This window comes from Engystomops pustulosus, chromosome 2, assembly GCF_040894005.1.
Source record: "Engystomops pustulosus chromosome 2, aEngPut4.maternal, whole genome shotgun sequence".
NCBI lineage: Eukaryota > Metazoa > Chordata > Amphibia > Anura > Leptodactylidae > Engystomops > Engystomops pustulosus.
Genome location: NC_092412.1, coordinates 252,194,205 through 252,221,375, shown reverse-complemented (window position 1 = coordinate 252,221,375; position 27,171 = coordinate 252,194,205). Strand labels below are relative to the sequence as shown.

Genomic DNA, 27,171 nt, shown 5'->3' with positions numbered 1-27,171 from the left:
CAGGAGCACAGAGGTGGGGGCTGAGAGCCGAGGAGTCTGCAGCACAGATAGATAGATAGATAGATAGGAGATATATAGATATAGATATAGATATATAGATAGATAGATAGATAGATACTTGCAGAAAGTTCAAGCAGCACACTTTGTATTCGTAGCGAGGAGGTATGGGTGCAACGCTTAGTTAGACCGGGCTCCAGGTCCTTCGAATAGCAAATAGAGAAAAAGCAGCACTCCAAAATGAGGATTACGTTGAAAAACGGTGAGTTTATTCCATGTTATGAAAAGTACAAATGCATGTACAGAAGCAACGTTTCGACTCCTCAGAGTCTTTGTCAAGCCTAGTGACATAGGTGAACAGTGATCTTATATAGCAAACAAATGTGATCACATGATCAAAAACGATCCCACCCCTTTTGAGTTAACATATTACATCCTATCGTGAATATACAATGAATTGTAAAACATAGTAGAGATTACATAATCAATGCGCATACATAATCAAGTGCTGGTGCATTATGGTATATAAAAGATATGGATATAGGCAACGGACATAAAGGCAACAGGTGGCAAGTGCTTATAGTGTTATACAGTGCTCAATTATACTGTGTATCAATTAAAAACAGTAGGACTATGTTCTCACCAACCTAATCCAGCGGTCATGCACTTGAAAAACTTGTGGACGGCAAACGCTGACCGATCGCGGGGGTGACCCGCAGGTGGAACGCAAGCGGAGTAAGAATCCACTGCGCATGTGCAAGGAGGGGTCAAGTGTCCATGGAAACAGTGACGTCACGACAACAACAGAGCGCGTCACCGGGGAACCCGGTGTATTTCACTCAGAGTGAGACGTCATATGGATAATAAGAATGTGTATAGAAGATCACTGGCACAGCGGAGGGTGAGTAAATGGCCAAGGTAATTAACATTAGCAAACTTAAGTCAAAAGGACACCTAAGAGGATGAATGGGTATTAACCCCTAAGTATCAGGGGAAAAAGGTAATAGTATCCCTATGACCAACCACGGTCACTGCAGGATTATCGAAAATAACCTCTGGTCCTTATTAATGCAACGAAAGGTAACCACTCCCATGGCACATAGTGTGATCATACAGAATTTATGGTAACCTGAACAGGACACTGAAAATGTAACAAGGAAAAATTGAAAGAAGTAGTACAAAAAAGTCGGTCAAAAAAGCGTTGCTGGTCGAGACGGATGGAGAGGATGGTGAGAGCAGTCCGCATTCGGCTCCAAAATAAGTAGGTTAATCTGTAAGACAGAAAAAGATAGTGAATATTGAGGTTATAGGATATACAAATCAAAAGTTACATCACTAAAAACCTATACACCGATGGGAGATCAAGAAAACCCACCAAGACCAGAAGATCATCAAGACAAATCATATATTGTGTAATTTAAAATCCACATTGAGACCATTAGGTCTTAGGGTATTGAGAGTATATATCCACCACAATTCTCTTTTTTTGAGGATACGCTCCCTGTCACCCCCTCTGCGTAGTGGGGGCACGTGATCAATTAGTTGGAACCTTAGGTCCCTCTCCTGATGACCAACTTCCATAAAATGCTTAGGTACTGGCAGATCGCGTCTACCACTGCGAATGGTATAACGATGTTGGTTAAACCTAACCTTAAATTCCAAGGTGGTTTCACCGATGTAGATGAGACCGCATGGACAATTAAGCATGTATATCACAAATCGGCTGTCGCAATTCAAGTAATGTTTTATCTGGTGACATACACCATTATGCAAAAAAGAAGGACCCTTGTTCATTTGCTTACAGTTAATGCAATTTCGACAAGGGTATGAACCCTTATTCAGTCGTCCAAAAATGGCAGTTTGCCGACTTGTGCGTTGTGTGCCTACATCAGATCTGATGTAGGCACACAACGCACAAGTCAGCAAACTGCCATTTTTGGACGACTGAATAAGGGTTCATACCCTTGTCGAAATTGCATTAACTGTAAGCAAATGAACAAGGGTCCTTCTTTTTTGCATAATGGTGTATGTCACCAGATAAAACATTACTTGAATTGCGACAGCCGATTTGTGATATACATGCTTAATTGTCCATGCGGTCTCATCTACATCGGTGAAACCACCTTGGAATTTAAGGTTAGGTTTAACCAACATCGTTATACCATTCGCAGTGGTAGACGCGATCTGCCAGTACCTAAGCATTTTATGGAAGTTGGTCATCAGGAGAGGGACCTAAGGTTCCAACTAATTGATCACGTGCCCCCACTACGCAGAGGGGGTGACAGGGAGCGTATCCTCAAAAAAAGAGAATTGTGGTGGATATATACTCTCAATACCCTAAGACCTAATGGTCTCAATGTGGATTTTAAATTACACAATATATGATTTGTCTTGATGATCTTCTGGTCTTGGTGGGTTTTCTTGATCTCCCATCGGTGTATAGGTTTTTAGTGATGTAACTTTTGATTTGTATATCCTATAACCTCAATATTCACTATCTTTTTCTGTCTTACAGATTAACCTACTTATTTTGGAGCCGAATGCGGACTGCTCTCACCATCCTCTCCATCCGTCTCGACCAGCAACGCTTTTTTGACCGACTTTTTTGTACTACTTCTTTCAATTTTTCCTTGTTACATTTTCAGTGTCCTGTTCAGGTTACCATAAATTCTGTATGATCACACTATGTGCCATGGGAGTGGTTACCTTTCGTTGCATTAATAAGGACCAGAGGTTATTTTCGATAATCCTGCAGTGACCGTGGTTGGTCATAGGGATACTATTACCTTTTTCCCCTGATACTTAGGGGTTAATACCCATTCATCCTCTTAGGTGTCCTTTTGACTTAAGTTTGCTAATGTTAATTACCTTGGCCATTTACTCACCCTCCGCTGTGCCAGTGATCTTCTATACACATTCTTATTATCCATATGACGTCTCACTCTGAGTGAAATACACCGGGTTCCCCGGTGACGCGCTCTGTTGTTGTCGTGACGTCACTGTTTCCATGGACACTTGACCCCTCCTTGCACATGCGCAGTGGATTCTTACTCCGCTTGCGTTCCACCTGCGGGTCACCCCCGCGATCGGTCAGCGTTTGCCGTCCACAAGTTTTTCAAGTGCATGACCGCTGGATTAGGTTGGTGAGAACATAGTCCTACTGTTTTTAATTGATACACAGTATAATTGAGCACTGTATAACACTATAAGCACTTGCCACCTGTTGCCTTTATGTCCGTTGCCTATATCCATATCTTTTATATACCATAATGCACCAGCACTTGATTATGTATGCGCATTGATGATGTAATCTCTACTATGTTTTACAATTCATTGTATATTCACGATAGGATGTAATATGTTAACTCAAAAGGGGTGGGATCGTTTTTGATCATGTGATCACATTTGTTTGCTATATAAGATCACTGTTCACCTATGTCACTAGGCTTGACAAAGACTCTGAGGAGTCGAAACGTTGCTTCTGTACATGCATTTGTACTTTTCATAACATGGAATAAACTCACCGTTTTTCAACGTAATCCTCATTTTGGAGTGCTGCTTTTTCTCTATTTGCTAGATAGATAGATAGATAGGAGATAGATAGATAGATAGATAGATAGATAGGAGATAGATAGATAGATAGATACATAGATAGATAGATAGATAGATAGATAGATAGATAGATATAGATATAGATATATAGATAGATATGGGATAGATAGGAGATAGATGATAGATAGATATGAGATAGATAGATAGGAGATAGATGGATGGATGGATGGATAGATAGATATGAGATAGATAGATAGATACAAAAATGGAAAATCAGCAGCACAGTCCCCGTAGATAATATAGGTAATGGGTGCTATCCTTAACTCTCACCAGTCAGAGTCCAATGGATATACATCAAAGAAAACGGCAGCACTCCAAAATTGTGAAAAAACAAACTTGGGGCCACATTTATCACTTGTTTTTTCTGTTGTTTTTGCGCCTTTTCGTTTAGGCGCACCGTTTTTGCGCCATTTTTGCGATTAAATGTCAAATTAGCCGCGCAACTAAAATAACCAGCTTTCCCTCATCTATCGTTCAATTCCAGATGTTTTGCTGCGCCTAATGATATTCATCATGTGTGACTTTTGCATTTAGGCGCAAAAACGGGCGCAAAAACACTTCAACACGAAGGTGGCGTTATCTGAGAAGAAACCACTGAGCCCCTTTGCAGAACAGCTCATTTCTAGCAGCAAAGCTCAGCCAGACACTGGAACATATAATAGATACATTAGATACACTGCAGACACTGGAACATATAATAGATACATGAGATACACTGCAGACACTGGAACATATAATAGATACATTAGATACACTGCAGACACTGGAACATATAATAGATACATGAGATACACTGCAGACACTAGTACAGATAATACAGACATTAGATACTCTGCAGACAGGAGCTGCAGACTCTATTTACAGTTCATCACCTTCTATTTACAAAACATTCTGCAAAACCTGAGCTCACAGCAAGAGAGAAGAGAACTTTGCACAAGTTTGCAGATACTACAGACAAGTGTCCCCCATGTAATTCTGCACAGTGTCTGAGGGGGATATTGTGCAGAATTACAGGGGTGCAGCAGGAGACCAGCACTGGGGGATCCCCTCCAGGAGAAGCCACTGCTGAGGAGATCACTTGGTGCTGGGTGTCACACACCTGGGTGCTGCTGAGGAGGTCACTGGGTGCAGGGTGTCACACACCTGGGTGCTGCTGTGAGTGTTATCTTCATTCTGGGCTGTGGGAGAAGCAGAGAGGAGCTTGTAGCAGGATCACATGTAACTGCCTGAATCTAACATTGCACCAAACTAACATTGCTAAACTGTGTTAAAGTAAAGTGATTAATAAGAGGCAGAAAATTACCTTATCACAGATGGTTGTAGCTTGTGATAATTCTGCCGAAACAGTGCACCAGAATTTAGGCGCAACTACTACACTTAGGCGCAGAAAAGTGATAAATGTGGCCCCAAGTTTGTTTTTTCACAATTTTGGAGTGCTGCCGTTTTCTTTGATAGATAGATAGATATGAGATAGATAGATAGGAGATAGATAGATATGAGATAGATAGATAGATAGGAGATAGATAGATAGATAGATATGAGATAGATAGATAGGAGATAGATAGATAGATATGAGATAGATATGGGATAGATATGAGATAGATAGATAGATATGAGATAGATAGATAGATAGATAGATATGAGATAGATAGATAGGAGATAGATAGATATGAGATATATAGATAGATAGGAGATAGATAGATAGATAGATAAAGGAAAATCCAGAGCAGCACAGCAATTTTGGTGGGTGCACAGACCGTAAGTCCCCAGGCCAAGGGACTGTAATATAATTTGAGAAAGAGGCAGCACTCCGTAGGTAGCGTCAAAAAACAAAGTGGGTGTCTTTATTCCATAAGCGACGTTTCAGCTCCTTACGAGCCTTTATCAAGCATGGTGAATGTGGCCAGCACACAAACATATAAAGGCCAACAATGCATTTAATTGGTTAATACAGATTGTGAAAAAAATGTCTAACAATTGATAATTATACATGTGTCAATCCATAATATATATACATGTGCAATACAGAAACTAATATATTATGCATACAGTAAAAATGCCTAGTGAACAGTGCAAAATATGCGTGTGTATCAAAAGAATAAAAACAATGGTCCACCAATCAGCTTACGGATCCTCCCACATCTCGGCACTTTCATTCATAAAATTCGGTGTAATGATGTCTCCTGCTGTGCTCAGGCGCGAAGTTTGTCGCTCCTACAGTAAACTCTTAGTGTTCGGTGTTTGTAGTTCCGCGCTGGCCGCCGGTCCACATAATTCTTGAGCGCATGCGCTGACTTCCCGAGGACGGTATTAGCACAGCACTCATGTGACTTCCGTGCAGCGCGGAACTACAAACACCGAACACTAAGAGTTTCCTGTAGGAGCGACAAACTTCGCGCCTGAGCACAGCAGGAGACATCATTACACCGAATTTTATGAATGAAAGTGCCGAGATGTGGGAGGATCCGTAAGCTGATTGGTGGACCATTGTTTTTATTCTTTTGATACACACGCATATTTTGCACTGTTCACTAGGCATTTTTACTGTATGCATAATATATTAGTTTCTGTATTGCACATGTATATATATTATGGATTGACACATGTATAATTATCAATTGTTAGACATTTTTTTCACAATCTGTATTAACCAATGAAATGCATTGTTGGCCTTTATATGTTTGTGTGCTGGCCACATTCACCATGCTTGATAAAGGCTCGTAAGGAGCTGAAACGTCGCTTATGGAATAAAGACACCCACTTTGTTTTTTGACACTACCTACGGAGTGCTGCCTCTTTCTCAAATTAGATAGATAGATAGATATGAGATAGATAGATAGATAGATAGATATGAGATAGATAGATAGATAGATAGATAGATAGATAGATAGATAGATAGATAGTATAAAGAAAGCGGGCAGCACTCCGTTGTAGATAAAAGTAAAAAAGTGTCTTTATTCCATAGTGAGCAACTGTGACAGCGACGTTTCGGCTCTGCAAGAGCCTTTCTCAAGCCCGGGCTTGAGAAAGGCTCTTGCAGAGCCGAAACGTCGCTGTCACAGTTGCTCACTATGGAATAAAGACACTTTTTTACTTTTATCTACAACGGAGTGCTGCCCGCTTTCTTTATACTATTACTGGAGGACCTGAGGCCCGGTCCTGGGTTGCCTGCACCCAATTCTCTTTTTCTCTGAAGGTTTGTGCTGCTTGGACTTTCTTTTTGTAGATAGATAGATAGATAGATAGATATGAGATAGATAGAGAGATAGATAGATAGATAGATAGATAGATAGATAGATAGATAGATAGATAGATAGATAGATATGAGATAGATAGATAGATAGATAGATATGAGATAGATAGATAGATAGAGAGATAGATAGATAGATAGATATGAGATAGATAGAAGATAGATAGATAGATATATAGATATAGATAGATAGATAGATAGATAGATAGATAGGAGATAGATAGATAGATATGAGATAGATAGATAGAAGATAGATAGATAGATATATAGATATAGATAGATAGATAGATAGATAGATAGATAGATAGATAGATAGATAGGAGATAGATAGATAGATATGATATAGATAGAAGATAGATAGATAGATAGATAGATTGATATGGATGTGATCATGTATGTAGTGGATGGAATGATCTTTGTTTGGTTCCATTTCTATCTATTAGATGGAGTCATGGAAGTCGTCTGTAAGAGTCCATTAGGCTTCAGAGTCATTCTAGACCCTCCACAGATCAAAACACAACACTCCGAAACACATGGAGTCATCATTATGAAAGGTCGATGGATTAATGATTCCCTCTCTCCGATGTGTATCTTCCAGTTACAAGAAGAAGCAAAGAGTGAGATAAGTGTCGCAGGTAAGTGTCCTTCCCTCCATCCGGCACATTGCCCTTTACTTCCTACAGTTGATGATAAAGCCGGCATCTAGTGAGAGTTTCTGAGAATTTATCTATTTACACCCTGTATAGCCCCGGGATTTTGGCGCACGCGAACGGATTGCGTAGCATCGGCGCCGGCATGCACGCGACGGAAATCGGGGGGCGTGGCCGAACGAAAACCCGACGGATTCAGAAAAACTGCGGCATTTAAGAAAAAAAAGTGTTGCGGGACTTGGGCTTACCTTCACCAGGAATAGGCCGGTTAATTTCAGTGCATTCCGGCGGGCCTTGGGGAACTTCAGTGCAGCAGCGCCACCTGGTAGACGTCGGAGGAACTACCTTAATGAATCCCGGCCGGACCCGAATCCACCGCAGAGAACGCGCCGCTGGATCGCTAATGGACCGGGTAAGTAAATCTGCCCCCATTCCTGTGGTGGATCGTACAACTCTCCTGTCGTGGGGGGAGAAGGAATTGTACATTGTTCTTTTTATATGTCGCCGTGGGCAATTATAGGAAAGATTACACAAAATTGCAAAAGATCATAAATATTAACTTTTTTACATTTGCCTTTTTTGGATTTTCTGTAGAGAAGGATGAAGAATTTTCCATAGAGTGTGAAGCATCCGGAGCCCATAAACCTACAATAACCTGGACTGATGAAGGACGTCCCATAAGTAGAGAAGAGAAGGAGAACATCACAGGAGACGTCATCACCGTCACCAGCACCCGGCACCATGCGAGGTCCACATTCCCCAAAGACAGGAATATAACGTGTCATATATCCTACAACCAAAGTACTGGAGGTATGGAAACTAGGACTGGATATAATAGGACGAGTAAATCATAGGATCACAGTATAGATAAGGTTCAATACAGGTACAAGTTCATCAAGCACAACCTTTATGTTTACCGTATATACTCGAGTATAAGCCGACCCGAGTATAAGCCGAGACCCCTGATTTTACCACCGAAAACTGGGAAAACCTATTGACTCGAGTATAAGCCGAGGGTGGGAAATGCATTGGTCACAGAACCCCCCCCCCCAGTATATAGCCAGCCAGCCCCCTATAGTATACAGCCTGCCCCCAGTAGTATACAGCCAGCCCAGCCTGCCCCCAGTAGTATACAGCCCGTCCCCAGTAGTATACAGCACTGCCCCCAGTAGTATACAGCCTGCCCCCAGTAGTATACAGTACTGCCCCCAGTAGTATACAGCCAGCCCCCAGTAGTATACAGCCACCTCAGCCTGCCCCCAGTAGTATACAGTACTGCCCCCAGTAGTATACAGCCTGCCCCCAGTAGTATACAGCTTGCCCCCAGTAGTATACAGCCATCCAGCCCCCTGTAGTATACAGCCTGCCCCCAGTAGTGTACAGCACAGCCCCCAGTAGTATACAGCACAGCCCCCAGTAGTATACAGCACAGCCCCCAGTAGTATACAGCACAGCCCCCAGTAGTATACAGCACAGCCCCCAGTAGTGTACAGCACAGCCCCCAGTAGTATACAGCCTGCCCCCAGTAGTATACAGCACTGCCCCAGTAGTATACAGCACTGCCCCCAGTAGTATACAGCACTGCCCCCAGTAGTATACAGCACTGCCCCCAGTAGTATACAGCACTGCCCCCAGTAGTATACAGCCTGCCCCCAGTAGTATACAGCTTGCCCCCAGTAGTATACAGCTTGCCCCCAGTAGTATACAGCCTGCCCCCAGTGGCCATACTGGGTAAAAAATTACTTCCCCACTCCAAATATCGCTATTAAAATATAGCTGATAAATCTCTGGATTATATTTTAGCTGTACAGGAGCACAAAGGTGGGGGCTGAGAGCTGAGGAGTCTGCAGCACAGACAAGTCACATGTTGTTTTTTGAAATGCATCCAAACCAAAGCCCAACCCCTGGGACTACACAGAGGATTCTGTCAGGGTGCAATGTAACATATTATGCACAATTATATTGTAATGCAAATACTTAGAGAAGGCAGATGCATCTGTAACCTGTCTTTAGTGAAAATGAGGTCCCTGGTGACAGGTTCCCTTTAATGTCCCATCTCAATAATTTCAGGAAAGAGAAAATCCTCCAGCACTAGAAGGTCTTCGTTTTAAAAGGGTTTCGAGCAGAAGCTCTTAATCATAGTCAAAACAACACAATTTGAAAACATAATGGGGGTCATTTACTAAGGGCCCGATCCGCGTTTTCCCGACGTGTTACCCGAATATTTCCGATTTGCGCCGAATTTCCCTGTATTGCCCCGGGTTTTTGGCGCACGCGATCGGATTGTGACGCATCGGCGCTGGCATGCACGCAACGGAAATTGGGGGTGTGGCCGAATGATAACCTGACGGATTCGGAGAAACCGCCGCATTTTAAAAAAAAAAAGTTTTGCGGGACATGCGCTTACCTTCACCAAGTATAGGCTCGTGCACTCCGGCGGGTCTCGGCGGACTTCAGCGCAGCAGCAACACCTGGTGGACGTTGGAGGAACTGCCTTAGTGAATCGCCGGAAGACACGAATCCACCGCAGAGAACGCGCCACTGCATCGCAAATGGACCGGGTAAGTAAATCTGCCCCATTGTACTTATACTAAAAAAACAACCAATCAAGGAGTACATGGTAGATGACATCATACGGCGGTGAACGGTCATTACAAAAATATGGGATGGATTCAATTTCAATGGTCTACAAAAATGATAATACACATGATATCGTAAGTTCCGTATTATACCCAACAAATATCAAATACTAGATATCATGGGAAGGTGGACATTTATATTAAACATTGTATAGGTTATAGGAAAAATACCCAATTATCTAATAATGATAAATTAAATTTTGACGTAAATGCTCTATATTTAAAGGGCATCTATCACCAACATGATGGATTGTACACCCAGCACACTGACATACTGGTGTGTGCCGCCTCTGGCAGGATCTGATCTTCTTTTAGCTTCTGATGCCCTGATTTTTACAAAAAGAGGCTTTTAAAATTATGCAAATAAGCCTGGGGGCTCCGGGCTCCATAGGTGTTAATGTAGCCTGGAGCCCCTCAGGTTCATTTGCATAATTTTTTAAGTCTTTTTTTTTTTTCTTCAAAACAAGGGCATGAGGAGCTAAAAGAAGATCAGATCCCACCAGAGGGGGCGCACACCAGTATGTCAGTGTGCTGGGTTTACTATCCTTAATCCTGGTGGTAGATTTCATTTAAAAGTTTACGTCTATAATCACCTCCTCTGATGCGTTTTTTGATTTGTTCAATACCTCTGAATCTAAAACGTCTTGTATCACCCATGTGTTTCGATACTGCAGAAGGATTAGTGGGAAGCATCAGATAGATGTCTATATCTATGTCTCTTCAAGGGAGTAGTGGTCCATCCCACATACTGAATATGACAATCAATGAAATCTACAACAAAAGAAGGATTAGAGTTCATGTATTTGGAAATCCTGTAACATTTCTGTGTATTAAAAGAACAAAATTCTTCAAGACTTAAAAATATTATGATCACATTTATATTCTAGATTCTGGATGGTAAAGCCGTGTCTGGTTGGATACAGACTCCACCAATGAACTGGGAGATAGAATGGCGCTTAATGATGGCGCTTTCTTAGAAATATATTTTGGGTTCGTTTTTAGGATACCGTATATACTTGAGTATAAGCCGAGGCACCTAATTTTAACACAAAAAACCTGGGAAAACCTATTGACTTAAGTATAAACAGAGAGTGGGAAATGCATTGGTCACAGTCTCCCCAGTATATAGCCAGCCACTGCCCCCTAGTATATAGCCAGCCGCTGCCCCCTAGTATTAAACCAGTAGCCCCTTGCCCCCAGTATATAGCCAGCTGCTGCCCCCTAGTATTAAACCAGCAGCCCCTTGCCCCCAGTATATAGCCAGCTGCTGCCCCCTAGTATTAAACCAGCAGCCCCTTGCCCCCAGTATATAGCCAGCAGCCCCCTTGTATATAGCCAGTGCCTGTCCCTTGTATATGCAGCAGGCCACCTTGTATACAGCCAGCAGCCCCAGCCCTCTTGTATATAGCCAGCCAGTGCCCCCCAGTATATAGCCAGTGCCTGCCCCTCAGTATATAGCCAATGCATTCCCCCCAGTATATACCCAGTGCCTGCCCCCAGTATATAGCCAGTGCCTGCCTCCCCAGTATATAGGCAGTGCCTGCTACCCCAGTATATAGCCAGTGCCTGTCTCCCAGTATATAACCAGTACCTGTCTCCCAGTATATAGCCAGTGCCTACCCCCAAGTATATAGCCAGTGCCTGCCCTCAGTATATAGCCACAGCCTGCCCCCAGTATGTAGCCACAGCCTGCACTCCCCCGTATATAGCCAGTGCCTGCAGTCCCCCGTATATATAGCCAGTGAATACCCCCACCCCCACCCTGTATGTAGCCAGCAGCCCCCTGCCCAGCATAAAAAACCTTCTGTACTCACCTTTCCAGGTCCTCTGTGTTCGGCTCCATCTTTGGCTCCCCTCGCGCTCCCGTCATATACACCATGACGTCAGCCGCTTGCCGAAGGCGGACCACACACCATGATATCGCCAACCGTCTGACATCATGGTGTATGCATCGGGACCGTGAGGGAAACCGAAGACGGAGCCGGAGCCAAAGCTGAAGACAGAAGTCCTGCGGAGGGCGTCAGAAAGGTGAGTCCAGAGGGGTTTTTTTTAATTAGGGTTTTTCAGCACATTTTTTTGTGCTGAAAAACTCGGCTTATACTCGAGTATATATACGTTATGTGCTAGAATATCTTCCTACATAAGTCAAGGAACATATTTCTGAATAATAGCAACTATATGTGGTAGTAAAAGTAACTGATGTGAATGCTACCTCATCATTACCTGTCAGGACAATAAAACACTCCAGCAGCACTTACTAAAGGAAGCCGCTCCCTAGCCCTCCCATAGTTATACCAGACATACCGAAAAGCTATGAAACACTGCAGTACGTAGCGTTCCGATCAACGGACCTAGCTGCCGACATTCTGGCTTATCCATGAGGGGGTGGTCCGAGCCCCTCCCATACCAGATGCCAGTGGTGACTTCCAGGTTTGATGCTACAGTCACCGCCTCCTCAGACCGCCCCCTCATGAATAATTCAGACTGTCAGAGTTAGGTCCGTCAATCGGACCACTACGTACTGCAGTATTTCCTTTAGTAATTGTTTAATTGTCCTGACAAAGTCTCTTTCATTTGTGGTTTATTTGGCAATAACAAAGCTCTGTTCACACTAGATTTTTATCAGCTCTGGTCCATTTGGTGTATGCCCTATTTATAAGGTATTCTCTTACGTTCTGATTGGAAATCCTCTTCATCCGAACAATTCCTTTAAGTCACAAAACCCATCGAACCCATCGAAGAGAAGCTTACTGGATGTTTGTTTTAAAAACTTACCAGCCTCTTGGTGTGAACTTACATCAAGATTTAATCTATCATTTTCATTAACCCCTTAACGATGTGTGAAATTTCCATAGCTCACACGTCGGCTGCGGGTCACAGGCTGAGCCCTCTCCATACGCAGTAAGTGTTTGCTGCATATTGCAGCAAACACTCACCAGTAACAACTGTGATTGGTGCTAGCACCGATTGTGGGTGTCGACCCTGCCGTCTTGACTCTGATCTCCGCTCCCTATAACATTACCAGGAAGGGAAGATCTGTCGCTATGACAGCCTTGGATCTTTGTAGACCCTAGGCTGTAAAGCATCGGATCATTTGTTACAATGTGCCAGTGATACACTGTAATGCATGATCAGTAGGATCAATCAGACAACCTATGGTTAAATAACTCTCTGGGGGTCATTTACTAAGGGGCCGATTCGCGTTTTCCCGACGTGTTACTTGAAGATTTCCGATTTGCGATGATTTTCCCTGTATTGCCCCAGGATTTTGGCGCACGCGATCGTATTGTGGCGCATCGGCGCTGGCATGCACGCGATGGAAATCGGGGGCACGGCCGAACAAAAACCCGACGGATTAGGAAAAACCGCCGCATTTTTTAAAAAAAAGTGTCGCGGGACTCGCGCTTACCTGCACCAGGAATTGGCCGGTGAACTTCAGTGCATTCCGGCGGGCCTCGGGGAACTTCAGCGCATCAGCGCCACCTGGTGAGCGTCGTAGGAACTACCTTAGTGAATCCCGGCCGGACCCGAATCCACCGCAGAGAACGCGCCGCTGGATCGCGAATGGACCGGGTAAGTAAATCTGCCCCTCTGTCTCTCTCCTAAGCTGCTGCAATTGTGCTTGATCGTGGCAGCTAAGGGGTGAAGGAGCGATCTCCGTGCCGGTCAGACGCAGCAGGGACCAGGCTGTGTGTGTAACAGCCGATCTCCTGCTGCGGGTCGTGCTGGTACACTGACAGTGCCGAGAGCGATCCCGAAGACTAAATACATTTTTTTTTAAATGCTGCAACGGTCCACTTATTAGGACTATCTGTTACCTCCGATGTCACCAACCAGTTACTCATGCCTGCCACCTTCAGCACAGATGCCACATGGGAAAATACAATGCACGGCAAGTAACAAGTAACAATACATTTCATATGACATAATAATAGAGATACATTGACCTTGTCAAGGGCATTATTGTATATAGATATATAAAATACACAGGGGGGTAACTACAGGGGTAGCAGCCAAAGCAGCTGCTATGGGGCTAGCATTGTCAGGGGGCCCCAGTATCCAACCGGACATACTAAAGAATGGAGTGGAATGGAATGTGCATCATTATATACATACCCTGCACATTGTACATCATAATATGTATATAACATATATGTGATGTATATATTCTGTATCTGTATACGGGTATTGGTGTTTGTATATACTGTATAGGGTAGATTTTTTTTATAAGTCTCTTGGATCAGAACTGTTTTAGTTGCCCAGGGCAACCAATCAGAGCTCAGCTTTCATTTTCCCACAGCTGTTTATAAAATGAAAGCTGAGCTCTGGTTGGTTTCCATGGGCAACTAGACCAGTTTTAGCTCAGAAACTCGATGATAAATCTCCCCCTGTGTGTGTATATACTGTATGCTGTATGTGTGTATATGGCACAGTATGTATGTGTGTATATGGCACAGTATGTATGTGTGTATATGCTCTATATATGTGCGGTATATTAATGTGTGATTGTATACAAATATGTGACTATAATCAAATTATAGTCAAATTATAATCATGAATCTAAAAACAATTAAAAACACTAGTCCGGGGGCAGACTACCCAATGGGGCAGATTTACTTACCCGGTCCATTCACGATCCAGCGGCGCGTTCTCTGCGGTGGATTCGGGTCTTCCGGCGATTCACTAAGGCAGTTCCTCCGCCGTCCACCAGGTGTCGCTGCTGCACTGAAGCCCGCCGAGGTCCGCCGGAGTTCACGATCCATTGCTGGGTGCAGGTAAGCGCGTGTCCAGCAACACTTTTTTTTTTTAAATGCGGCGGTTTTTCCGAATCAGTCGGGTTTTCGTTCGGCCACGCCCTTCCCCCCCCCCGATTTCCGTCGCATGCATGCCGGCGCCGATGCGCCACAAGCCAAAAAACCTGGGGCAATTCAGGGAAAATCGTTGCAAAACGGAAACATTCGGGTAACCCGCCGTAAAAAAACGCAATTCGGGCCCTTAGTAAATGACCCCCAATGTGTGTGGACTGGTAAGTGATATAATAAACCAGTATAAAATGTGACCTTCATGAAAAGAGAAAATAGGTATAAGGCTACATTCACACACATGTATGGGGGGCGTATATACGGCCGATACACGTCCCCCATACACTTCTATGGGCTCACGGCCGTGTACGTACGGCCCTGTGCCGCTCCATAGCCCGTAGAAAGATCGGACGTGAAATAAACGTGTCAGTGTGCCATCAGATGTCCGTGTACACGTGGCGCCAAGTCTGATGCCAGGTTAGTGGCAGGGCAGCAGGTATATATATATATGTATATAGGTATTCTGATAATATTAACCATTTGCTGGCCACCAGTGTCTGGTTACACGTCTCTCTCCTCCATGTCTTCCCGGCTTAGATCCCTGTCAGCAGAATATTCTACAATTTGTCATCTTCAAGGCCGTAATTTCATCCATCTCCATGCTCCTCTCCGTAGCTCTGTTAGCGATGCTGTGGCGCTCCTCGATAAAGTAAGTGTTTCCCATCTAGTGGGTTGTGTGGTGGCTGTGGTAGGTAGCGGGTGAGTGTGGGGACACGTAGGAGACTTCTTAACCTTCAGCAATAAGTGACACATAAGTTTCTTCAGTGTCAGACGAAGGCTCTTTAGCCCCGCCCTCCATCAACCTTGGCCCACCGGAGGATCCTCTGATGCTACGGTGGGCCCGTCCCCTGCAGCCGTGTGGTATTAGTGTGTAGTGCAATCCTTCTACGCTGCAATAACAACACATCGTACATCAACTTTTTTACTATTATCTTTTCAAAGTAACAAAAATGTCATCTTGACTTACTAACGATTATAAACCTTCTCCTTATAGATTTATTTTTTAATATGTGATATCCTTATAATGAGACTTATACTAACTGTGAACCCAAGTGCCCTCACTACAGGACTCACCCATCCTTACCATGTCCTAATCATTGAAGTGAGACTTCAGGAATAGAAATATAGTAGAGATGTTACAATATTAACCAGTTTTGTATCTGGCTGCCTTCTTCTTATGATCTACTTCTTTATATAGTTACAATGGATACGAAAAGTATTCAGAACCCTTTACATTTTTCACTCTGTTCCACTGCAGCCAATTGGTAAGATAAAATTCTCTTATTGCTCAGTAATGTGCACTGATCCCCCAGTAATATGCATTCTGCCCCCCCCAGTAATATGCACTCTGCCCCCCAGTAATGTGCCATCTGCCCCCCGGTAATGTGCACTCTGCCCCCCAGTAATGTGCACTCTGTCCCCCAGTAATGTGCACTCTGCCCCCCAGTAATGTGCGCTCTTCCCCCCAGTAACATGCCCTCTACTTCCAGTAATGTGCACTCTGCCTCTAGTAATGTGCCCTCTGCCCCCAGTAATGTGCACTCTGCCCCCAGTAATGTGCACTCTGCCTCCCAGTAATGTGCACTCTGCTCCCCAGTAATGTCCCCTCTGCCCCCCAGTATTGTGCACTCTGCCACCTTGTAATGTGCACTCTGCCCCCCAGTAATGCGCCCTCTGAACCCCAGTAATGTGCACTCTACCCCCCAGTAATGTGCACTCTGCCCCCCAGTAATGTGCACTCTGTCCCCTCAGTAATGTGCGCTCTGTCCCCAGTAATATGCACTCTGTCCCCCAGTAATGTGCACTCTGCCCCCCAGTAATGTGCACTCTTCCCACTCTTCCCCCCAGTAATGTGCACTCTTCCCCCAAGTAATGTGCCCTCTGCCCCCCAGTAATATGCACTCTGCCACCCAGTAATGCGCCCTCTGCCCCCCAGTAATGTGCCCTCTACCCCCAGTAATGTGCACTCTGCCCCCAGTAATGTGCACTCTGCCCCCCCAGTAATGTGCCCTCTGCCCCCCCCCAGTAATGTGCACTCTGCCCCCCAGTAATGTGCACTCTGATCCCCCAGTAATGTGCACTTTGCCCCCCAGTAATGTGCACTCTGCCTCCCAGTAAAGTGCACTCTGCTCCCCAGTAATGTCCCCTCTGCCCCCCAGTATTGTGCACTCTGCAACCTAGTAATGTGCACTCTGCCCCCCAGTAATGTACACTCTGTCCCCTCAGTAATGTGCGCTCTGTCCCCAGTAATGTTCACTCTGTCCCCCAGTAATGTGCACTCTGCCCCCAGTAATGTGCACTCTTCCCACTCTTCCCCCCAGTAATGTGCACTCTTCCCCCAAGTAATGTGCCCTCTGGGCCCCCAGTAATATGCACTCTGCCACCCAGTAATGTGCACTCTGCCCCCCAGTAATGCGCCCTCTGCCCCCCCAGTAATGTGCCCTCTACCCCCCAGTAATGTGCACTCTGCCCCCAGTAATGTGCACTCTGCCCCCCCAGTAATGTGCCCTCTGCCCCCCAGTAATGTGCACTCTGATCCTCCAGTAATGTGCACTCTGATCCTCCATTAATGTGTACTCTGATCCCCCAGTAATGTGCACTCTGTCCCCCAGTAATGTGCACTCTGCCCCCCCAGTAATGTGCACTCTGTCCCCAGTAATGTGCCCTCTGCCCCCCAGTAATGTGTCCTCTGCCCCCCAGTAATGTGCCATCTGCCCTCCCAGTAATGTGCACTCTGTCCCCAGTAATGTGCACTTTGTCCCCCAGTAATGTGCACTCTGTCCCCAGTAATGTGCACTCTGCCCCCCCAGTAATGTGCACTCTGATCCCCCAGTAATGTGCACTCTGTCCCCCAGTAATGTGCACTCTGCCCCCCCAGTAATGTGCCCTCTGCCCCCCCCCCCCAGTAATGTGCACTCTGATCCTCCAGTAATGTGCACTCTGATCCCCCAGTAATGTGCACTCTGTCCCCCAGTAATGTGCACTCTGTCCCCAGTAATGTGCCCTCTGTCCCCCAGTAATGTGCACTCTGTCCCCCAGTAATGTGCACTCTGTCCCCAGTAATGTGCCCTCTGCCCCCCAGTAATGTGCACTCTGCCCCCCAGTAAGATGCCCTCTGCCCCCCAGTAATGTGCACTCTGCCCCCCCAGTAATATGCCCTCTGACCCCCAGTAAGATGCCCTCTCCCCCCCTCAGTAATGTGCACTCTGCCCCCCAGTAATATGCCCTCTGCTTACCCAGTAAGATGCCCTCTTCCCCCCCCCCCCCAGTAATGTGCACTCTGCCCTTATCTTGACAGAAAAAAATTGAAATGTAGATATTTTTGCTAATTTATTAAACAAGATAAACTGGTGATAAGTATTCAGCCCATTTGCTCAGTGTTGAGTAGAAGCAGCTTTAAAGGGAACCTGTCACCAGGGATCTCATTTTCACTAAAGACAGGTTACAGAAGCCCATTACGATATAATAGTGAGTTACAACTTACCTTGCACCCTGATAGAATCCTCTGTGTAGTCCCAGGAGTTGGGCTTTGGTTTGGATGCATTTCAAACACAACAATTAACTTGTCTGCGCTGCAGACTCCTCAGCTCTCAGCCCCCACCTCTGTGCTCCTGTACAGCTCCTCCCTTCCTCACTGATGTCAGCTCACCAGGCTGTGAGCTATGTGAAGGAGCAAGAGGAAGGAGCTGTACAGGAGCATACAGGTGGGGGCTGAGAGCTGAGGAGTAAGCAGCACAGACAAGTCACGTGTTATTTTTTGAAATTCATGCAAACCAAATCCCAACCCCTGGGACTACACAGAGGATTCTGTCAGGGTGCAAGGTAAGTTATAACACACAAAATGAGTTTTCTGATGACAGGTTCCCTTTAATTATTTTGTACTCTTTGTGATCCTTCTACACCTCTGGACTTCACAGTCTTTACCTCTATTACCTATTCCTGCTCTCAGAATAATGTATAACAGCATATAGTTCCTCTGTCTCTACATATCCCAGGTGTAGACATAGACCATTCCATCTACTTCACAGCCGAACCCCTTAGAGGCGGCGGATGTTACCTGTGCAGCAGTTATATCGGGGCTTCTCCTCACTGCTCTGCAGACCCCAGAGAGAGGAATCTCATCCAGACTTATATCATTATCCAGATCTCAGATACCCAGACTGGATATATATATACACATTTTTCCCTTTTTGTTTCATTGTAGCCAATTGGTAAGATCAAAAAAAGTTTGATTTGTGTTTAGCTTGTGCTTAGGGTCATTGTCTTGTTGGAAGGTTCGTCCCAGTCTGAGGTCCGCAGCATCTGGAAGAGGTTCTCATCCAGGATATTCCTATACTTGGCCGCAATTATCTTTATGTCAATTACACCCAGTGGTCCTGCCCCCCATAGCCTGATGCTGCCCCCTATGTGTCACTGCTGGGATTGGATTTGTCAGGTGCAGAGAAGAGAATCTTATTTCTCATAGTCCGGGATCCATCATGTGTTTTGTGCCCTGTATGCGGCTTTCATATGTCTGACACTGAGGAGAAGCTGCCAGACTCTGCCATAAAGCCCCGACTGGTGGAGGCTGCAGTGATAGGTGACTCCCATCTTCCTACTTCATCTCTGGAGCTCAGTGATCTTGAGGTTCTTCTTTTCCTCTCTCATCAAGGCTCTTCTCCCACGATTGCTTAGTTTGGCAGGACGGCCAAGTCGTGGTAGTCCTAAACTTCTTCCATTAAAGAAGTATGGAGGCCACTGTGCTCTTAGGAACCTTGAGTGCCACAATTCTAACTCTGAGCTCCTTGGGCAGTTCCTTAGACCCCATGATTCTCATGTGCTCTGATATGAACTGTGAGCCTTAACTGTGAGGTCTTATATAGACAGGTGTGAGCCTTTCCTAATCAAGTCCAATCAGTTAAATTAAACACAGCTGGACTCCGATGAAGGAGTAGATCCATCTCAAGGAGGATCAGAAGGAAATGGACAGCATGCGAGTTAAATATGAGTGTCACAGTAAAGGGGCTGAATACTTATCATCAAGTGATTTTCATTTTTTTCTCTTTTTAATAAATTAGCAAAAATATGTACATTTCTGTTTTGTCTTTTTTTAAGATAGGGTCAGAGTGCACATTAATGAGCAAAGTAAAAGACTTTTTAGCTGCAGTGAAACAACGAGTGAAAAATTTCATTGTGAAAAAGTGAAAAATACCCACTGTACGTACAGTAAGGAAGAAGTATGAAGTATGTACAATGATGACGGCATTACACTGCGTATGGGAGAATAATGTCCTGTGGCCTACAAATATTCATCCCTGTCCAATAACCTTTTTACCTATTTTTCTCTGCCTTTATAGGAAGAACAATGCGGAAAAGATTCATTCATCCCCACCCCATGTAGCTACCGCTCACTCATCTGTAAGTATTTTATACTTTGGTGTACGGAGAAGCTGCGTTCGCCACACAGGGCGCTTGATGCTCAGGTATTATCCTAATTATTCACACCCACAGCGTGGCACAAGCAGCCCTGCCCACCCTTCTCTCTCCTGAGAGCCGGTGACGTATAGCGCAGCCGCGGTGAACTAACCCGGAAGCATTGGTGCCAGTGTATAAAGCTGCATTAAGTACTGCTGCGCCACAGCTCGGTGACGTCACCCGCTCTCGGGAGAGAGAAGGGTGGGCAGGGCTACTTGAGTCATGCTGTGGGCGTGAATAATAAGGATAATACCTGAGCATCAAGCGCCCTGTGTGACAAATGCAGGTGCGCCGGACGCTCATTAACATTATTTAAAAACTGCTTTTCCGACGAAACACCTCAGTTCCTGGCCAATACAAGACCAGATCAGCAACACCTGTCTAAAGGTAGGTTCGCCTAATGATGGGTGTTTCTAAATGGTAGATTTCCGGTGCAGTTGGACGATCCGACTGATTCAGACTGAGCGCGGGATTTAACTTTCAAATTGTGTCTCAAGACAATGCACTTACATGCACCAGGAAGAAGAAGGTGAACTCCAGGGACCTGAGTGGGAAAGCGACACATGCAGGATATCGGGCGCACGATCTTAGTGACTCCCCGCACAGCGCATTATACACGGACAATGCACTTACATGCACCAGGAAGAAGAAGGTGAACTCCAGGGACCTGAGCGGGGAAGCGTCACATGCAGGATATCGGGCGCACGATCTTAGTGACTCCCCGCACAGCGCATTATACACGGACAATGCACTTACATGCACCAGGAAGAAGAAGGTGAACTCCGGGGACCTGAGCGGGGAAGCGACACATGCAGGATATCGGGTGCACGATCTTAGTGACTCCCCGCAGAGCGCATTATACACGGACAATGCACTTACATGCACCAGGAAGAAGAAGGTGAACCCCGGGGACCTGAGCGGTGAAGAGACACATGCAGGATATCAGGCGCAGGATCTTAGGGACTCCCCGCACAGCGCATTATACACGGACAATGCACTTACATGCACCAGGAAGAAGAAGGTGAACTCCGGGGACCTGAGCGGGGAAGCGACACATGCAGGATATCGGGCGCAGGATCTTAGTGACTCCCCGCAGAGCGCATTATACACGGACAATGCACTTACATGCACCAGGAAGAAGAAGGTGAACTCCGGGGACCTGAGCAGGGAAGCGACACATGCAGGATATCGGGTGCACGATCTTAGTGAATCCCCGCACAGCGCATTATACATGGACAATGCACTTACATGCACCGGGAAGAAGAAGGTGAACTCCGGGGACCTGAGCGGGGAAGCGACACATGCAGGATATCGGGCGCAGGATCTTAGTGACTCCCCGCACAGCGCATTATACACGGACAATGCACTTACATGCACCAGGAAGAAGAAGGTGAACTCCAGGGACCTGAGCGGGGAAGCGACACATGCAGGATATCGGGTGCAGGATCTTAGTGACTCCCAGCACAGCGCATTATACACGGACAATGCACTTACATGCACCAGGAAGAAGAAGGTGAACTCCGGGGACCTGAGCGGGGAAGTGACACATGCAGGATATCGAGCGCACGATACCGCGGTTTAAAACACTAACGAAAATAAGCTCCGGCACCAGCTCACCCTGATCTCACCCTGAGCTGGTGCTCGGTATTGCCATCGGAAACCTGCCACTTCAAGTGGTAGGTTTCCTTTAAGTTATTTATGATGTTACATTGGTTCTTCAAATGAATGTTCATTGTATTTTATATTATGTGACAACACAAATCTATAATGAAGCATCTCCCATTCTTTCTATAGTGTTGAAAGTTGGGCCGCAAGAATAATTTCATCTGGTGGGCCAAAGATTCCCCAGTCTGACACAGTCCTAGTTTCAGAGTTAGCCTCCACATTAGGCTGCGTGCAGCTTTTCAGATGCAGTTTTTGGAGCCAAAAGCAGGTGTGGATCACAGTGGGTGTAATAGAGAGATGCTACTCCTCCTCTCCTGGTTTGGGCATCAAAAACTGCATGTGAAAAACTGAACGTGTGAACGCACCCTTAGGGTTCTTCAATGTAATCACTTCTTATGGTTTTCTCATTAATTCATTTTCACTCTTTTTATTAAGGTGATAACTGAAAATCCTGGAACAGAGACAAGACAACGAGTGAATTCACCTGTTAGGAAAATAACAAATTAGGAACCAAAACAAGAACCTACAACAAACCGTCCAGAGAGCATGTCACAGCAGACGAGAAGCTGGAAAGCTCATATCATAGTTTATACGGTTGAAAAAAGACACTTGTCCATCAAGTTCAACCAAGGAAGGGAAGGGATTGGATGAAGAAGGGATTTAGGGGAAACAATTCTATATAACATAACCATCAATGTTATTTAGGTGTAAAAAGGCATCTAGACCCTCCTTGAAGCTCTCTGCTGTCCCTGCTGTGACCAGCGCCTGAGCTCTCTGCTGTCCCTGCTGTGACCAGCGCCTGAGCTCTCTGCTGTCCCTGCTGTGACCAGCGCCTGAGCTCTCTGCTGTCCCTGCTGTGACCAGCGCCTGAGCTCTCTGCTGTCCCTGCTGTGACCAGCGCCTGAGCTCTCTGCTGTCCCTGCTGTGACCAGCGCCTGAGCTCTCTGCTGTCCATGCTGTGCTCTGCTCCTGAGCTCTCTGCTGTCCCTGCTGTGACCAGCGCCTGAGGCAGGCTATTCCACAGATTGACCGTTCTCATAGTAAAAAAGCCCTGTCGCCTCTGGTGATTAACCCCTTACCAACCAACATGTGACGTAATACTACATCACATGCCAGGAGCGGGTGCATGGAGAGGGCTCACGGGCAGAGCCCTCTCCATAGCTGGTAAGTCTTTGCTTCATATTTCGTTTTCCCACTGATCGCCACCGGCGGCTTCAAAAAGATGGCAGTATATGATAGGATCGTACAGACAACCTAGGGTTAAAGTACCCTTGGAAGTCTGAAAACAGTAAAAATAAAAATTAAAAAAAAATTATAATAAAAAAGCCTAAAAACTCAAAACCCCCCCTTTCCCTAGAATAATGATGATATAAATATAAATAAACAGTAAAAATCATAAACACATCAGGTATCGCCGTGTCCGAAAATGCCCGATCTACCAAAACATAATAATGATTTTTCACTGCGTTTAACCCCGTAACGGAAAATCACGCCCAAAGTCGAAAATGGCACTTTTTTCCCATTAAAAAAAACCAAAAAAATTCTATAAAAAGTGTTTAAAAGGTTGCACAGTCCTAAAAATGATAACATTGTAAATGTCATCAAAATCCGCAAAAAATGTCACCTCCCAAAGCTCCGTACACTAAAGTATTAAAAAATTATTAGCGCCATAAGATGGCAAAATCCCCTCAAAAAAATTTTTCACAGGAGGTTTTCATTTGTGTAAATGTATGAAAACATTATAAAACCTATACAAATTTGGTATCCCTGTAATCGTACCGACCCAAAGAATAAAGTAGACTGGTCAATTGGGGCGCACAGTGAAATCCGTAAAATCCAAGCCCACAAGAATACGGCACAAATGCGTTTTTTTACCAATTTCACTGCATTTGGAATTGTTTTCCGGCTTCCCAGTACATGGCATGGAATATTCAATACCACCATGTTGAAGTGTAATTTGTTACACAGAAAATAAGACATAACACAGCTCTCTACATGCAAACATAAAAAAGTTATAGATTTTTGAAGGTGGAGAGTGAAAAATTAAAACACAAAAAGGAAAATGGGTTAAACCTTGTTTTCTCCAGGCGGAGACAGTGCCCCCTCGTCTTTTGATTTGATTTAATCTGAAACAAATTTCCACCATATTTTTTGTATGGACCATTCCTATATTTATATAAATTAATCATGTCCCTCGTAGTCGTCTCTTTTCCAGACTAAATAAATCTAATTCCTTTAATCTTTCCTCATAACTAATCCATGCCCTTATCATTTTTATGAAGAGAAGAAGTCACGTCGCTCCCAGGTTAGCTCTGGTGCATGGAATATGGTACCAACCTGTATACAATAAATCATAGAAATTCCACACTCCATTTTTGCAACGTAGAAAAATGATCTTTATTCGTGATATACAGGCCAATCCAATGTAATAGTGTGTAACGTTTCCATCCGTAGTTGGATCTTCCTCAGACACTGTAACATGGAGGATAAACAGGGTATCAGCATATCAGCATATCATTTCATATGCCATATATACTTGAGTATATGCCTAGTTTTTCAGCACAAAAAATGTGCTGAAAACCCAAACTCGGCTTATACTCGAGTAAAAAGAAAATATATCAAAACTCACCTTTCCAGCTTCCCCCGCTGCTGTCTATATACTGGGGCAGGGTTCTGGCTATATACTGGGGCAGGGGTCTGGCTATAGACTGGGGCAGGGGTCTGGCTATAGACTGGGGCAGGGGTCTGGCTATATACTGGGGCAGGGGTCTGGCTATAGACTGGGGCAGGGGTCTGGCTATATACTGGGACAGGGGGCTGGCTATATACTGGGGCTGGGGGCTGGCTATATACTGGGGCTGGGGGCTGGCTATATACTGGGGCAGGGGGCTGGCTATATACTGGGGCAGGGGGCTGGCTATATACTGGGGCAGGGGTCTGGCTATAGACTGGGGCAGGGGTCTGGCTATATACTGGGACAGGTGGCTGGCTATATACTGGGGCAGGGGGCTGGCTATATACTGGGGCAGGGTTCTGGCTATATACTGGGGCAGGGGGCTGGCTATATACTGGGGGATATGGGCTGGCAGGCTATATACTGGGGGGCAGGTGCTGGCTATATACCGGGACAGGGTCCGGCAGGCTATATACTGGGGAGGCGGTGATCAATGAATTTCCCACCCTCGGCTTATACTCGATTCAGTAGGTTTTCCTTGGTTTTTGTGGTAAAATTAGGGGTCTCGGCTTATTCTTGGGTCGGCTTATACTCAAGTATATATGGTACATAAAAGCCACGGAAAAAATCCCAAATCAGTAATAAACAAATGGAGGACTATGATGTGTATCAGGATAATGAATCATGTGCCTCTAGAACCCCTGAATGGAAAATACATAAGATATATGTGACATTATATGATACATATAGGGATGTAACAAGTCAATGTGCACAGGGATATTATAGACACATAGAGCATATGAACATGTAATAGAGTCCTAATATAGAGTGAGACACTGAAGGGGTTAACTGTGGATGGGCGATATGATTCCCCTGGGTTTTCCTATTATACAATGTCTTAATGCGGAGGTTGTGTCTGTCCAGCTGCAAACACTGTAAATCCGGGAAGTACAAGCTCACAGGCCTGAGGGTGCGGTCACACGTTGCGGTTTGGTTGCGTTTTCATTGCGCTTTAAAGCGCATTACAACAGCTGAGGAGAGGTGATTTGCCTAATTACATTACTGTTAACATTTACGTTTACAAAATGCATTGTAAAAGGGGATGTTAACGCATGTGTTTTGTGTTTTTAACATCGTGTTAAAAAATGTAAAGGGTAATGTAATTAGGCAAATCACCTCTCCTCAGCTGTTGTAAAGCGTTTGAAAACGCAATGAAAACGCAACCAAAGCGCAACGTGTGAACGCGCCCTGTCCTTCGTGCCTGGAACAAGCGATGTCCTGGCAGGTGAATTTATATGTTAGTGGTGAGTTAGGAGAACTCTGTTTAGCGAGCACCCAGACGGATAGGACTTTGTTTATGTTTGATGCCTTAGCGTGGTGGCACACGTGGCGTTTTGAACCCTTTTGTGGGTCATTTTTAAGCAAAAAAACACATTTTCTTGAAAACGCGTCCGTTTTTTCAGCTTTTGTCCATTTTCCCCCAGTTATGATAATTATGATAAGTGGGAAAAATGGGAAAAACTCAAAAACGGATGCGGTTTTTAACGGACTGCTTAAAAACAGCCCAAAAACGGGTTCAAAACGCCACGTGTGCCGCCGGTCTTAATGTGAAGGCCGTTTTATTTTGTACCTGTTACTTGAATAAACGCAGGCGAGACCTGTTTTGGACTGTACTTTGGTGTCACTGTCTTGAACTGCATCACAAATCTCCGCTACCACGGACTCTACTGGGCCAAATCTCCCACAATAACAATACGACAATTAGAATCAAGAAAACACGTACAAGTACAACAAATATAGAGATCACTTGATTATATCCGTAGTATAGGCAAAAGTATCCAAGTTAACATTGGTGGATGGTGGCACTATGCAGAAAATAAGGTAAGTGAGCAGATATACCGCTGTAAGCGCAGGCTGAGTGAGAGGAAACGCAGATCAACCGCAGTGGAGAGGGCGCGGGCTGACAGCTATGGCGGCCGCCATTAAATGTCATAAGGAGCTAAAATGACGTGTGTATCGTGTCAACTATGAAAAGGTGTAGCAATATGGCGGCCGCTAGTGGGACAAGGCACTGGAGGAGAGGCAAGATGGCTGCTGTAACTAAGAGTACACACGGATTTTGTCGCAATGACGGCGACTTTCATGTGACACAAATCGTGGGGCATGGCCGTCGACCAACCCGACTGATTTGGACTGAGCGCGGGATTTAAAATTCAATTTGTGTCGCAAGACAATGCACTTACATGCACCAAGAAGAAGAAGGTGAACTCCTGCGGACCTGAGCAGGGAAGCGACACATGCAGGATATCGGTGCACGATCTTAGTGACTCCCCGCACAGCGCATTATACACGGACAATGCACTTACAT

General features: G+C 45.1%; 1 protein-coding gene across 1 annotated transcript in view; it reads left to right on the top strand.

Annotated features, from left to right (window-relative positions):
* Positions 1 to 22,841, top strand: part of LOC140119628 (uncharacterized) — a 128,274-nt gene extending 105,433 nt beyond the window's left edge. Inside the window, exons 7-11 of the mRNA XM_072138862.1 lie at positions 7,303 to 7,494; positions 8,104 to 8,319; positions 15,548 to 15,659; positions 20,347 to 20,407; positions 22,565 to 22,841. Coding sequence (XP_071994963.1) covers positions 7,303 to 7,494; positions 8,104 to 8,319; positions 15,548 to 15,659; positions 20,347 to 20,407; positions 22,565 to 22,636 — 653 coding nt within the window. The 3' untranslated portion in view covers positions 22,637 to 22,841. The remainder of the gene's footprint in view (positions 1 to 7,302; positions 7,495 to 8,103; positions 8,320 to 15,547; positions 15,660 to 20,346; positions 20,408 to 22,564) is intronic.
* The last annotated feature ends 4,330 nt before the right edge of the window (positions 22,842 to 27,171 follow it).